Raw genomic sequence first — 15,589 nt, 5'->3', positions numbered from 1 at the left:
ACTAAATACCCAACCTGGAAAAGGATTTAACATACCGTATTAAATGCTCTCGAAAGCAACTCGTTACTTTCGAGATACTCTGACGTCACAATTCGAATTTGCTCTAAAAAAATACGAAGAGCGTGAAATTGAAAAGGCATTACCAAAATGCCGTGTATGTGCTCGCAGGAACGACTGCTGTTCAGAGTTACTATCCGATAACCTGCCATGTATTTTTTTTTTCTTTGCTCAATTCTACATATGCGAACGATTGCTCTGCAGAAACGACAGAATATAACTCGTTGTTGCTTTAACCTCATGCAGAGTTATTAATGTTTGATGGGCCATCTCTCGTTGCGGCTTTTGGCACGGATCTCCTCTATCCTGCCTGATAGGCGTATCAATATGGCTTACCCGCATACCCTTCAGGAGCATGAAAGAGCATCATGCATGCTCCCAAACCCGCAAAGCAGCACGCTGCCCCTTCCTAAGAGGGACACGGATGTCCCGAATATCACAACGCGTAACGTACACTATCTTCATAGTAACTGGGAAACTGAGTTTAAGTTGTTGAAAAAAGAAGTATTTAAGACAGGTAACTTAAATACTGTACTGAAGTTACTGTACAAGTCTGTCTAACTGTGACTGAATAACTGAAGTGAAACTGCATCGGAACGTCACAAAGACATCGGTGTTCATTCTACGTTCGATCAACGGAAAAGGAGAGACAGAATAACGACACAGGAGGTTGTTTTAAGCAAGTTTTAAAACCCTCTGCTGGGACAAACATGCAAAAACAACACAAACAACAATAAATGAATGAATAGTGATTATGATGATATGGACAACCTTTATATTTTCGTTTAAATTTAGCAAATTCGAAATTGTCAGTGGAAACAACCTGCCGGTAACTATACACCTCAGCTTTTATTGTTCCGTATTTACTGCTTTTATTACCCCATTGTTTGCTGTAATTTGGTGAAAACATAGTGATGAACCCAGGAGTGAGGACCGAAGACCTGGACTGTCCAGAAAGGTTCGTTGTGTGTTTCGGGCAGAGCGTTCCTGAACCGGCTTTGATCAGGGAGGCAGTAATTTTGTCATAGTTTTTATCAATCAGTTCTCAAGAATAACTAGGAATAACGTGGCTGTTTATGAATATCTTTTTTGCTGCAGACAAACAAAGTGACGAAAATATAAGCCCAGAAATTCATCTAGTCATCGACTCAGCACTTTATCGAGGATTTCATAACAGCACGACGAAAATATTCCAGTATTATGGAGTCGTTCTCAACGCGGTGAGTTTTTCCATAAATAAATCACTATTTCTTAGTTACTTACTGCAGTTGGAAATCGTAAGGAACTGTGTGACACATGCGCGCTTACGCACTTTGGTTGGGCGTGATACAGTAAGCAGACGAACAAATTCCAGGTCAACCTGAGGTTGGAGACCATCACGTTACTTCAAGTGGAAGCCAGGATCACGGGATTCACTATCCATACAGACGTAATACGCTGTCATGTATTATGTGTGATGTATAAAGATCAGGAGCGCTGTCTGTGACACCATTCACGCATTGCACTAATTCTAACCACCTAACAATTTCAGTTCACCGAACCTTACTTCGACTATCGACGTTACGACGAGACAACTTTCATCTCTGACCTGGGCACGCTGCAGCGGTTCAACCAATACTACAAGATAAACAGGACCGATGCCTACAATAGTTCCGATGTCATTTTCCTGATCACTGGGCAAGTAACAACTTCTCCGTTTCAGTGGAAGCCTTTCCGAGTTCATTTACTCTTCACCTGGCTAGACATTCTTCTATACCCAGTAACAGCGCAAAAACCGAATTAGCAAATAACAGCAATATACAAGTTGTTGATTTTTAACGAGTACAGCAGGAATCTCGTTAAAGCATATCGTAGCCCACATGACTTTTCTTTCTTTCTTTCTTTTTTTTTTTTCTTTTTTCCTCTTTTTTTCGGGTTCTACGCGCAGGTGGACGTCCCGTCCAACACAGTATATGTTACATCTAGCTGTCTAATTACCGAAAATGCGTTGATAGGTTTTTTAATTGGAGGTTTTCGGCTGATGTGAGATAACATAATTGGAGGAAGACATTATTCACACACGTTTTTTTTTTCTTTCGAAATACTGATACCAGCGCGCATCTTGAATTTTGAAGGACTCGCCTTAGGCTTCAGCTTCCTAAATTAAGCTGATCCCCAGCTGCATAAAAGCAGGAAATCCTGGAGACACGACGCAAACGTTCCTTCCAAAATAAAACAGTGGAAGCAACTTTATAAATTAAGTGACAGAGTGGGAAGGCTGATACAGTTTCTTTACTCTTTCGAAGTCTTTCTTTTAAAAGGAACGAGCATACAGGTCCTTGAATGTACTTGGATTAGGAATATACTTTTGCTGAGCATGGTAGTTTCTTGTCGCAGCTCCCTTCTTTGTCGTGTGACGAATTCAACCTCTCCCTAGTATTTTTCATCAACATCAACATCAAAATCCCTTCTTTGTACGTGTATGCCACAAACAGTGTCCTGCATTCTCCTGCCTTTTCATGTGCCTGGTGGTGGAGGCATTCTGCTGCTTCATCATGTGGTGGTGGTCGTGGTGACTATATTCTGATCTGCCGTTGTCAAACACCCATGTGTGTTTGCACGCAAAGCCTATGTTTACATTTGACCGACTATAGTCGCGCGTTGTTCTCTGCGCATCGGCTCCATAGGAGCCCGCAGTATCTTGAAATAAATAAATAAATAAATTATCACTGTGCTGAACCCCCACTAGAGCACTGCACGGGCCCGGGGCTTACCCGAAAGCCCGAGCTTGGGTCGGGCTTTGCGTTTTTTATGCGGGCCTGGGCCGTGCTCGGGCTTCAGCCAATGGACCCGGGCCAGGTACGGGCCTGATAACGCCGGCCATGGTGGAGTATGTACGCGAACATATTTTAAGAGACTGGACAGCTGAATTTTCATGTCATATTTTTTTTTTTTTTTACTGGGTATGGGATATCATGGTATTCTCATCTGAGAACCATCACTTTTTTATATGTGATCATGCTTATTTCGTGTAATGGGTCTGTATTTCACACGTGCACTCACACACATTTCATTTATCTCCCAGAGGGTTGACCACCTGTACAGGGTGGGCTTGGTCCATTGTCACCATAACTACTCCCTTCATTCTTTCATTCCTCGCACAGCCAAACTTTGGAATGCTCTTCCCTCGAACATAATCCTGCTTCACGATCCACAGAAGTTCAAAGCCGCCCTCATAAGCCATCTCCTAGGCTAGTATGTGCGTAATGACTCGGTCCAGTCTTCCTCCCTCCTTTTGCCGTTATGCATACAGGTTGCAGTATAAACATGTAGTGTGTATACATTGTATACATGTGTATACATATAGATATTGATAGATGTATAGATATATAGTGTGTCTACATGTGTAGAGTTGTTAGATATGTGCACGCATTTTTCTTAATTATCGTTTTGTTGTTATTTAATTTTTTTCAGGGTGATACATGATTATTAGCTGTGTGCATTATTTCTCGTATAACAGCAAGTCGCAGTTATGTCACGCCTATGTCGTGCCCCCCGTTGTGTAATGACCCTTGTGGTCTCTCAACGTATAACCAAAATAAATAAATAAATAAATTTGGGGACGATTGGTGTGGCGGGCGCGCTGAGAGTCCGGCACGAGGGTCACTTAGGTTAGGTGTTGGGATTTCGTGGCTGTGGGAGACCGGCAGAAGGGTCGGTTAGGTTAGGGGTTCTGACATATTTCGTTCGCGTGAGAGTTCGAGAAAGGGGAACTAACACCGGTGCAACAGAGCGAAGATGAGTCTCTCTTGAACCGCAAGGTACATACATATCGCCCATGCGCCGCTGCGCGCTGCCTTCCCAAGCAAGCAAGCACCAAGCACAGAGCGGCTTGACGGCAGAGAAACACAGCCGCTCCGTTCGAGTGTACCTCTCCACTCTCCACCAATTAGCTGCCCCCTTTTCCTCGCTGCGCTGTGCTCTTTAGTAAATCTAAATACGCCTCCAGGCCTGGAGAACACATAGAGCAGAGGCGGGCTGGGACCGGGCCTGAGCATGGAAACAGCCGGGTACGGGCTGGAAATCTATAAAAGACGTCGGGCACGAGCCGGGTGCGGGCCGTAGCAGCCGGGCCTGGGCCGGGCATGGGCCTGAAAAGTAGGACCGTGCAGTGCTCTAACCCCCACTGCTTACAACTTCAGGTGACATGGTGTCTATCGCAAAATTTAAAAGCTAATTGTCATTTAATTATTATCCTTTGTTTCCATTTCCGCAGGCAAGACGTTGCTTTTATCCACGAAAACATTTTATTCAAACATGCTGAAGGTAAGACTTGCACGTACAGCCATATAAAGTACCTTACGGCACCACACTTTCCCGGTACAGGCATTGCTACTTGAGCATGCCGTCATATCGGCAGAAAAACTAGCACGTGGGGTGGTTGGTCAAAGCCACCGTCACTGAATGTTGGGACCACAACCTACTAGATTATAGCGACCATGTTATATAGGCATCCCTTCCCAGGGCCGCATTTGGAGGCTAGCGGTGGCTCTACTTATCGGCCCGGTTATTGCTTCCTCAATTTGTATAATACTTTGTGCTTCAGCTTACCTTCGTATTTTTGAACAAGTGGAGGATATCCCACGGAAGATGTTTCTTTCTAAAGTTGATTATCTTCATGTGTGTCATGTGTCATACATGTTTTCGTAGGAGCTGTTGCTGTCGTCGTTCGCTATGGTAGTCGTACGAGGTGGTGGTGGTGAAAGGGCTCGCCGTTGTCGGCCTCACATAGGTGGGCAACGTCACTAACGCCCTTGAGGAATGTACGTCCTGGGCCGACTTGTAAGGGAACTGCGCCGACATATGTCTGAAAGCGTCTGAGGACAGCACAGTCGGCACCGGGATTCGAACCCGGGTACCTCCCAGTCTGTCTTGACATGGCCAGCATGCTAACCACTGAGCCACGCGAGCTGAGCTGAGCCGAACTGAGCTGAGCCGAGCCGAGCTGAGCTGCAAGCCTATATAGTTTCAAACAAAACCTGAGCAAACGGTTGTGGAATTGACCTCTGTGGTTGTATACATGAGCTACAATACGTACTGTAGTCGTGCGTCTGCTCCTGGGAGGGGGGGGGGGGGGGTATCGTTTATCGAAAGAAAGAAAAAAAATAAGAAAGAGGGGGCGGTCTGCCTGCCGAGACGGGCCGCAAGTTGCCACAGAGAGAGAGAGAGAGAGAAACGAGAAAAAAAGGAAACTCGAAAAAACGGGACACGCCAACAAGACACATGACACATAACGATGATACGTTCAGTGCAAAGTTCGGTGGCTGTGCCACCTGGTGGTCACCTTCGGTTCACACCATACAGTTCACCTCCTGCTCCAGTCTGCTCTTGCGCGATCAAAATTCAAATATTCGTTGTCCAACCGTGATGTAGATCTCGCGGGCCGATGTGTGGCGCTCATAGCGGACCGTGCAAACGGTGTGCTCATAAGGGTTGCCGATTATAATGTGGTCGTTATAATCTAGTAGGTCGTGGTCGGGACAAAATACTACCGTAACATGATCAGGAATTACGACACAAGCACAGTAAGAAACGGGCTTAATGCCAGTGCGTGATAAAAGATGTTGCTGTGGATCAACTCAGTCCAAGTGGAATCCGGTCACAGCGGAGGTGATGACCGATAGAAACGGAGACAGAAACACCAAGACTTGAAACAGTGAAGCTCAGCGGGTGAACGCGGGTCTGGAAATTTTGAAGTGGTCAGAAACGTTTGACGTGGGTGACGTTAGGATGTCTGATGTTAGCAGCCTGGAAGGCCCAAGATTGCACTCGTCTGAGTATAGAAGCACGTTCTTTACTGCCTCGTTGCATGTATCGCTGACGAAGGCTGGTCAATGGTGCCCTGTGGCGTTCGGATAACCAAATCCGTGGCTGAGTGAACGTGTGGCGCCCCCGACAGATGACGACAATGCTGGCCGGCTACTCTCGCGCACGACTCTTGGCATGAGAATTAAATCATTCTTCGCCCAACCTTCTAACCCACTGGTTGGCTCTTTTCTTCCGGCTTGGAGATCCACAAACTGGTGACCCGAACGTGAGTTTTGCGGCCACCTTCCTGGACACATGGGTCGCCCGTTTCGGTGTTCCCACCGAAGTTGTCACTGACCGTGGCCAGCAGTTTGAAAGTGCCCTCTTCACGGCGTTCACCAAACTACTCGGAACCACCCGTCTGCGCACATCATCCTATCACCCCACATGCAATGGTTTGGTCGAGCGTTTCCATCGTCACCTCAAGCAGGCCATCATGGCGCAAGACGGCCGCCATACCTGGACAGACAAGCTCCCCTTGGTCCTTCTGGGCATGAGGTCCGCCGTAAAATCCGACCTCGGCTGTTCCTCAGCAGAGTTAGTTTACGGCGTTCCCCTACGCCTTCCGGGTGAGGTGTTCACTCCCACAGTCGACCCTCCTCCGGACCCGTCCGCTTTCGTCACTGGCCTCCGCCAAGCTTTAGCTACTCTTCAGTTCACCCCCACGCGCACCACTTCCGCCAAGACATCTTTCGTGCCTTCCGAGCTCCACACTGCATCACACGTTTTCCTGCGCACCGACCGGCTGCGTAGCGCCCTCGAGCCCCCCTACACCGGTCCTTACCTGGTCCTACGTCGATCGCCCAAGACCTTTCTTCTCGACGTCCGCGGGCGACCCGAATCTGTCACTGTGGATCGTCTCAAGCCCGCATTCTTCGAGCACGCGCCCACATCACTTCTCTCCGACGTCACCCCGTTTTCCCGGTCGCAGCCATCGGCTGCGCCCCGTGCCAAGACAGTTTCTTGGGCGCCTGCACTCATTTCTACCCTCCTTCGTTACTCCGGAGCTCTGAAGGGGGGGAGCAGATGTTGCGCCCCCGACAGATGACGACAATGCTGGCCGGATACTCTCGCGCACGACTCTTGGCACGGGAATTAAATCATTCTTCGCCCAACCTTCTAACCCGCTGGTTGTCTCTTTTCTTCCGGCTTGGAAATCCACAAACGAAAGGAGAGCTCAATCAAATCATTTTTATTCCGCGAGGGTCGATGTGCCAACTGAAATTTCGAAGCTCACGGTCGTAACGCGCACCGGGAAGATGCCGTTAACGTCTCTATCGTCGGGATACCGCTACACACAAGTTCGTACGGGACTACTACACTTTTAGGGTCACCCACCTTCCCTGAAACAGCGCGTTCACATTCCTCACTGTTTGCGTGAATTCATTCAACTTAATTGTTCCTCTGACTTTCCAGGAGCCACATACGTCGGGAGTGCCTGTGGAAACAACAAAGTTGGATTCTGCGAAGACACAGCAGGGTCGTTCGATGTGGTTCACAGGTTATCGCACGAAATGGGACACAGGTAACCACGCTTCTGTATACAACTGGCGGCGGAAAATGCGTGACACGATCATCCATATGGCGTCTCCGGTGTTTTCATCAAAGGGGTTGCAGTTGTTGTGGATCACGATGTCGTGGATTAATGTAAAAGACTATTATTTGCATCGATATGAAGCGGCATTATATGTTATACAACAAATGGAGTAAAAGAGGAATAGGAAATGGGCACCGAGAATACCGAAACTCACCCGGCAGTGACATGACGGCCACAGGCATATCCACGTAGTGGCAGCTGGTTGGGAACTTAGTTGGGAACGTAGTACAGCTTGGGAACTTAGTTGGGACACTCGCCCTCGGCGGCAACTGAAGGGGGACGCTGGTAAGTGTGGAAGTAAAAGTGTGCTGGTTCATGTACCCTGTCAGGCTCTGCCTTTTGTACATGAACCAAATTTCTGTACCTGCAGAATTGGAAATAAATTGAAATTGAATGAATTGAATTGGATAGAAAATATAGAATTGAATTGAATAAAGAATAGAATTGAATAGCGTCACTATTAACTGCCTACCGCTCTTTCATTCATTCTCGCATATCATATTGTGCCACTGTGTATGGAATAACCATACATATCATACATCACTTCACCCCCTTCAAGTACGAGTCGTAGCTTAAAATGCCAGCATTCGGATCATGTTCTTCATGACACATCAGGACACATCTCATCCTGCCCATTGTGCCATGGGGTATATAGTGGGCCGCACCTTATGTGGCGAATTTCCCCATTCATTATCATTAATTTATTTGTTGTTGTTGTTCATGAAACGAAACGTTAAATACGTGTATTCATCCTTGAACGTCCTACCAGTACGGAAACACATAGCTTTTCCCGCTATGATACTCACACAAAAAATCCTGCAACAGCAACTAACGATACCGAACATTGAACTTACACGTAGATCTACTGCCGCTCACACTCGCACAAATTGTCAAATTTTCTTGTGACTCCAGCTTGTGGGACCAACTATGGTTTCTTACAATTCGTTCACTTTTCCACCAAGACATGGAATTCACTATCGTTTAATATCAGAAACGTACCCACGCTTACTTGGTCCAAAAGTGCCTTACTCAATTTTCAATTTTATCCATTCGCAATAGTGATCACATGTAAGTCATGAACTCTTAGTACATACATGTGTAAAATTATATATACACGTATGTATTTCTCTATTGTTTGTTTTCTGTTGCTTTTTTTCAAAAGTTGAGTCGCTCATTATTGTCAACACTTTGAGGTCCAAACACTATCTTTTAAGCTACGGGACCTCATCCTGTATATTATGTATCTTGTTTTCTTCTTGGAAATAAATAAACAAATAAACAAAACAAAAAAGAAAAAGGAACTGCAAGACGTAACTTCCTTGATACGCGACTGATCACGGCGGTCATGAAGGCGGCTGCGGGAGAAGTCACGTGGTTACGAGAACCAATAGGAATGGCCGAGAGTGTCGCTTCTCTGATGTCATCGCCGGACGCAGACAGAAGTGTGTTCGAGAGCTCGTATCGCGCCCAACTACAGCACCTAGCTAGAAATATAATTATCTCCGCCTCAATAGTCTTTGGGTGCAGTACGGAACGTGTATGATGTAAAAATAAATATTGAGATGTTACTTCCCCGAGTTGCCTTTTCAACACATCTTATGTTCCTTTCTTGAGCCCTTGTTCTCTCTTGTGATGTGTTCTTCCTGAAGTATGTGTTCTTATCGCTTCCCCTGATGCAGCCTGGGATGCACGCACGATGGAGCTGTCTCTGCCACGAATATTCCCAACCATCCCAACGCGACATCCTGCAAATGGGCGTCCGGTTTTCTTATGACCTACGTTCAAGAGGGCCTTAATCAGTATAGATTCTCCAACTGCTGCGCAAACCAGATGCTTTACGTATCGAGGTAAGAAGTTTTACTGCGAATACGGCATAAATGCAGGGAAGCTGGTGAAATAACTCCATACTGAAAAGCTTTAGTCGGGGAGCAGACTCAGGAAGGGGGGATATGTTTATTGAAGAAGAAGAAAAAAAGAAAGGAGGGAAGGTCAGACAGGCCGAGGCTGACTAGCTATGCCAAAAAGAGAAAAAAGAAGCAAAAAAGGAAAAGGAAAAGTCGCGGAGGACGATGGGGTGGCTCGAAGGCTGCTGAGCAGCCCAGTGTCCTTCAGGTAGCGCAGGAGGGCTCGGGTGACTGTCCACTGTCTAGAGTGCCGGACAGGTCCCAGCAGCGTCGCCAGGGAAAGTTCCGTGTGGCCTAGGGAAGTGAGACTTGAGGCGAGAACGGCTCGGGGGCCGGCGTACCGCTTGCAGTGCAACAAAAGATGGCATATGTCGGCGGCTGCAGCACTGCAGGGACACATCGCGGGCGTCCGTCTATCCATCTTAGAGAGGAGAAGCGGGGTCAGGGCAACATCGAGGCATAGGCGATGGAGAATCGACTCCTCCTGTCGCGACAGCCGCTGGGAGAGGGTGAGTTCCATCCTCGGGTCGATGGAGTGGAGGAACGTGTTTGACGCTACAGCGTTTGAGCTAAACGCGAGGGTGCTGCGAGACGTCTGGCGGCGGATCAGTATCAGGCAGGCCGATGTAGTGAGAGGAATGGTGGTGGTCATAGTGGTGGCAGCTGCCCCGTGCGCGCCTCTCGCCGCAGCGTCAGCGCGGGTATTTCCCGGCAGGCCGATGTGGCTGGGGACCCATTGAAGCGACGCGCTGTGGCCGGAGGCGGTGAGACGGCTGTATGCCGTGAGGGCTAGGAAGCAGATGTCTGTGATGATCTTGGAGCAAGGAGAAGATAATATTTGCAGCGCCGCCTTGTTGTCCGTAAACACAGTCCAGTTGTTTGGGGGCCTCGTTATAAGTTTCAGGGCTTCATTGATGGCGGCGAGCTCTGCTTCGGTGGAGGACGTTTCGTGAGGAAGCTTGAGCACTAGTTCGTAATTTTCAGGAGGCACAACAACGGCTAAAGTTGAGGCGCCCGCTGAGACCGACGCGTCCGTGTAGACCGCTACTCTTCGGGAGTGCACGTTACTAAGGTGTTCCAGCACGAGTTGAAGCAAAGCGACTGGAGGGTGGTCAACTTTTTTGAAGGCGCCAGGGATGCTGGAGTACACGGGAGGAGGAGCGAGGGTCCACATGGGAGGGGGGTGAGACGGCATGTGGAGGGCGAGGGAATAGACGTCCTCAGCCGCAGAACGCAGGACCCGAAAGCGGACGATGGGCACTCCATGGCGACTGCCATGGAGTGGTGCGGGTGACGTATCAGGTACCTTGTGTTGATGCGGAGGGTCTACTTGTCACGCAAGGTGGGAATCGGTGGCTCCCTCGCTCCTGCGAGAACGGAGATGGTCTCTGTCGTCTTAGGGACGCCAAGGCAGACGCGAAGGCTGCGGGCTTGGAGCTTGAGGAGCTCCCGTTCACTAGCTCTGCTTAGTTCATGTAAGATGGGGAGGCTGTAGCGCAGCCTTCCAAGTACAAGGGAGCAGTGGACAAACCTAAGGTCAGCACACGTAGGGCCCCACGACATTCCAGAGACGCGACGAAGAACGCTGACGATGTTGTTTACCTTAGAAGAGAGACATTTGAGCTGCTTCGACCAGATCAGGTCCCTCTCGATAATGATGCCCCGGCAGGTCTCCCAAGGTCGCCATTTTCCCATGTATTTGTTCCTATCCCGATGCGTGCAATGCCGGCCGCCCTTAGATACCCCATTGTTACCAGACGTTGGCTTGCGTTTGATTGTAGCGTGCTAAAGATCCAGTTGAAGCACAATCCAAGCCAGGCGAAGTCACCGAAGGAGACATGGACGACTACGCCTGCGGCGCCTGGTACGACAGGTACGCTATGTGATGCACGCAACCCTGCACTAGATCCTTCCGCTCGCCCAACACGTGACCAAAACCAACGGGACCAAAAAGTGAAACACGACACAGAAAGTTGTTATACGCGTTTTATTTGGACATATAAAGCCTAGATTCATTCGCAGAAACAACAAAAACATTTTGCCGCTGAACTTAGCGCGCTGAAGTGATCCGGAACGGCAGCAGTGGGGTATCTGTAGCTCGGTGCAAAATGCACTGGAGACCCTGCGACTTGGAGTGGGAGGCTACGGAAGGAGCGGCGGGTAAATGCCATGGCGACAGTTTTGGTTGGGGAGACAGACAACCCACGATCAGGAAGGTATGCTACGACCGTGTCGAGGGCTCCTTGGAGGCGGCGTTGGATCACATCGCGGCGCCGGCTGGATGTCCAGAGGCAGATGTCGTCCGCGTAGACTGTGATATTGGTGTGGTCGCGTAGGAGGGCCGGTAGGGAAGCCATAATGATGTTGAAAAGAAGAAGGCTAAGCACACTACCTTGTGGGACCCCGCGGCAGACGGATAAGGATCGGGCGTCACCATCAGAAGTGCGAACAAAGAGGGACCGTGACGAGAGGAAGTCCTGTATCCAGAGTAGCATGCGACCGCCCACGCCAGCCTGCTGCAGCGTCGCCACGACAGCACTGTGCAGCACGCTGTCGTAAGCCTTTGTTACAGCCGACGAAGACTAAGATGCCACCCCTACGCTCCGCGCGACATGCGCTTCCCTGGCATTCTGTGCCAGTCAGTTTAGTCCCCTGGCAGCCACTGATCGCGCTGCCCCAATAAACTATGGCTTCCTACTTTGCTGCTTGCCTTTCTTCACCACACGCCCACACCTTCATGGCATCCAGGAATACCGCTGCGGTAAGCTGGCCATCGGATTGAGCTTGTTGCGTACGGGAGACGAGCGTCAGGGTGAGTGACTCACCCTGACGGGAGGACATCACGTTCCACGTGACCTTCTGACGCCACTCGCTCAAACGTCGCCCACCTACGCATTGCTGATGAAGGCCCAATAAGGCCGAAACAGCTGTCCAATGCTGGTGTGGCGACATTTGGGACTTATAAACATATGTTCAACGTGCAGCCAAAGAGCCTATGCTATTTTTCTTCAAGTATATATATATATATATATATAGACTACAAGTAATGAAGAGACTTGGGAGGCCGTATAAGGGTTAAAAACACTTGCTACTTTTATTACATTAATAATTAAGGGGGCGCTAGGAATAGATTTACAGTTAGGGGTCGACGTTTCGGCAGTCAGCGCTGCCTTCAACAGAACTGCCTTCAACTGCCTTCAACAGTTCTGTTGAAGGCAGCGCTGACTGCCGAAACGTCGACCCCTAACTGTAAATCTATTCCTAGCGCCCCCTTAATTATTAATGTAATAAAAGTAGCAAGTGTTTTTAACCCTTATACGGCCTCCCAAGTCTCTTCATTACTTGTAGTCTATTTGTTTTCGCGTCCATCTGTACTCAGTTATACATTCATATATATATATATATATATATATATGTTTATAAGTCCCAAACGTCGCCACACCAGCATTGGACAGCTGTTTCGGCCTTATTGGGCCTTCATCAGCAATGCGTAGGTGGGCGACGTTTGAGCGAGTGGCGTCGGAAGGTCACGTGGAACGTGATGCCTCCCGTCAGGGTGAGTGACTCACCTCTGAAAGCCCAGTGCGAAGCCAGTAAAGTATAAAATGAAGAAAAATAGCATACGCTCTTTGGCTGCACGTTGAACATATGTTTATAAGTCCCAAACGTCGCCACACCAGCATTGGACAGCTGTTTCGGCCTTTAAAAACATATGTTCAACGTGCAGCCAAAGAGCGTATGCTATTTTTCTTCATATATATATATATATATATATATATAGCAGAGCCGCCCTGCACATACCAATGCGAATGCTGCAGCTACTGCACTATGCGTTTCATCTTCGTCTACAAGCTCAAAGTATAGACACAACCCTTGCTTTTTGATTTTATGCATCATTTCTTTAAAATAGTATTGTATTTCTCTCAGCCCAAGCGCTATTTGTTCACAGACTGCCAAGATACCAATGCCTCAAAGACCACACAGAAGCATCAACAACAATCGCATCGCCTAAGGTACTTCCAGGAAGTAATACCAGCCTTGACGAGCAATGTCGTCATCGACACTCGAAATCCCACTATGACACGGTAAATATCGGTACGCATACAAAGAACTAGAGCACACTGTCTTTGTAAAAAAAAAAATAGTGACATTGCAAAAGTAAAAAGGAAAAGGCACAGAAGTAGAGCAAAAAACGACAAAACATGACAAGACGTCATAATCCTTTTTTACTACTATTGTTGTTTCCGTTTTCGTTTTTAGTATAGCTCCACTCGCCCGTTTGTTGTTTTTCGTTTAACGTAAGACAACAGTCATTTTTCACACCCTGTTTTCTTTCTACAAAACCGTTAAGTATGCCAGTAAAATGTACCATATGAGAAGTAATTCACCTCACAGAGCAATAATTATCCCAAAAATTTAATTTTAAGTGCGCCGCAAAAACCCACCGTGCGCAAGGATGACGCACAGCAGTTCCAGCCTGTGACCTTGCACTGACGCTACACCGTCCGCGCTCGCTGATTGGTTCAGGGTATCGTCTGCTGGTCAGCTGTTCAGTGCTCTAAAGAAGCATTGCCCACAGGGAAACACCCACAGGATAATGAAATCCTCTATTCCCACGATTCCTAATCCCTCAGGATGGAGCTGGTTGACCGACTACAAAAGAAGAAATCCGTCAAACAAACAAACAAAAAGAAAAAGCGCCGACCTCGACAGGCTGCGCAGACGCTATGACGTCATAAGTCGTCGTTCTGCTCCTTGTGGCACCCCGGTTGGCGAGCTGAGAGTTGAACGAGCGAGTTTCTGTACGTTCTAAATGCCTTAGCATAAGGGTCCTCAGTATGCAAGAATAGCGGCGTGGTCTGTCTGTAGCCACGGCGAGGCGCGCATGCGCGATGAGTGGAGAGGGAAAGAGAGAAGAAGGCGCGTGGAAAACGCGCGACGCTGCGCATCGGCCAGCGCAGCTGTGTTGGTCACAGGTAGAGCCCTGCACGAGCCGACCTTTTCGGACCCGTGCGCATCGAAAAATGCCCGGCACGGACCCGGACATTCACGTTTCTGTGCGGCCCGGACCGGTGATTCAGCGAGTAGATCCCGCCCTAGCATTTCTAGCGCTTATCAAACAAACTTATAAGAAAATTTAGAGAAAAGAGAAGACGCGCCCACAAACATACAAGAGTTGTCGGTTTAACACCACAACAGCACGGGACCAAATCAAATCCAGAATGCACGCGGGCAAGCGCGTTATCGTTATACTACCAAGTTTTTGTGGAAGAAAATGGTCTTGTCGACAAACTCTTTCTCCCAATCCCTCCCCCTCACACCAAGCTACGCGAACGTGATTGGGGGATATGTGAGGAGTCCGGAGCAATGTCAAGTCTCTTTGAAAAGGTTCTAGAGAGTCGAATCATATGCATAATGCGTATGTTGGCCCTGGCCCGATCCGCGGTGCTGGCGTCTTTGGCTGTGGCCCATGCACGGCTCTAACCTGCAGTACCCGAAATACGAGGGGCGTTCAAGTCAAACCGGGACTTTTCGTTTTTCGCAAAAGTAAAATGAACTTACAGGCGAGAAATTAGTTTTATTTTTCAACGTAATCCCCAGCTGCACTAATGCACTTGTCCCATCGTTTCACGAGGGCCTGGATGCCAGAAGCGTAGAAATCCTTACCGACCCGTGGCAGCCATGATCCGGACCGCATTCTTGACCTCGTCGTCGCAGCTGAAGTGGCGGCCCTCAAGGAACGCCTTCAGTGGCCCGAAGAGACGGAAATCGCTGGGGGTGAAGTCTGGACTGTAAGGGGGATGTGGCAGCAACTCCCAGCCAAGTTCCTGTAAGGTGCGTGTCGTGAGGTGCGCGGTATGCGGGCGTGCATTGTCCTGTAGGAGGAGGACTCCTTTGGTGATGACGCCCGGCTTTCGGAAACTGGATGTGTTCATGAATGATAGTGTTCAACGTTCGCACAGAAAGGTCCGTGTTTCGAGCCAGTTCGAGACACGTTATCCGTCGGTCCTTGAGGATCAGGCGTTCCACAAGTTGGATGTTCTCAGGAACTCTGACACTGGGCTCTGAGCCGCCCCGGCCGGGATCGTCCTGCACTGATGTACGGCCGTCTCGGAACCGTTTGCACCACTCAAACGCTTTGCTGCGGCTAAGTGTATCGTGGCCATACTGAGCCTGAAGTCTT

General features: G+C 48.7%; 1 protein-coding gene across 2 annotated transcripts in view; it reads left to right on the top strand.

Annotated features, from left to right (window-relative positions):
* LOC135400166 (venom metalloproteinase BumaMPs1-like) overlaps positions 1-15,589 on the top strand; it is a 54,358-nt gene that overhangs the window by 32,988 nt on the left and 5,781 nt on the right. For both annotated transcript variants that reach the window (XM_064631900.1, XM_064631899.1), the window contains 7 exons: positions 1,156-1,277; positions 1,412-1,486; positions 1,589-1,734; positions 4,313-4,362; positions 7,321-7,429; positions 9,181-9,348; positions 13,355-13,490. In XM_064631900.1, the coding sequence (XP_064487970.1) occupies positions 1,156-1,277; positions 1,412-1,486; positions 1,589-1,734; positions 4,313-4,362; positions 7,321-7,429; positions 9,181-9,348; positions 13,355-13,490 (806 nt within the window). The remainder of the gene's footprint in view (positions 1-1,155; positions 1,278-1,411; positions 1,487-1,588; positions 1,735-4,312; positions 4,363-7,320; positions 7,430-9,180; positions 9,349-13,354; positions 13,491-15,589) is intronic.

This window comes from Ornithodoros turicata, chromosome 7, assembly GCF_037126465.1.
Source record: "Ornithodoros turicata isolate Travis chromosome 7, ASM3712646v1, whole genome shotgun sequence".
NCBI classification, from domain to species: Eukaryota; Metazoa; Arthropoda; class Arachnida; order Ixodida; family Argasidae; genus Ornithodoros; species Ornithodoros turicata.
Note: the sequence above shows the minus strand (reverse complement) of the source record. Positions and strands in the feature narration are given on the sequence as shown.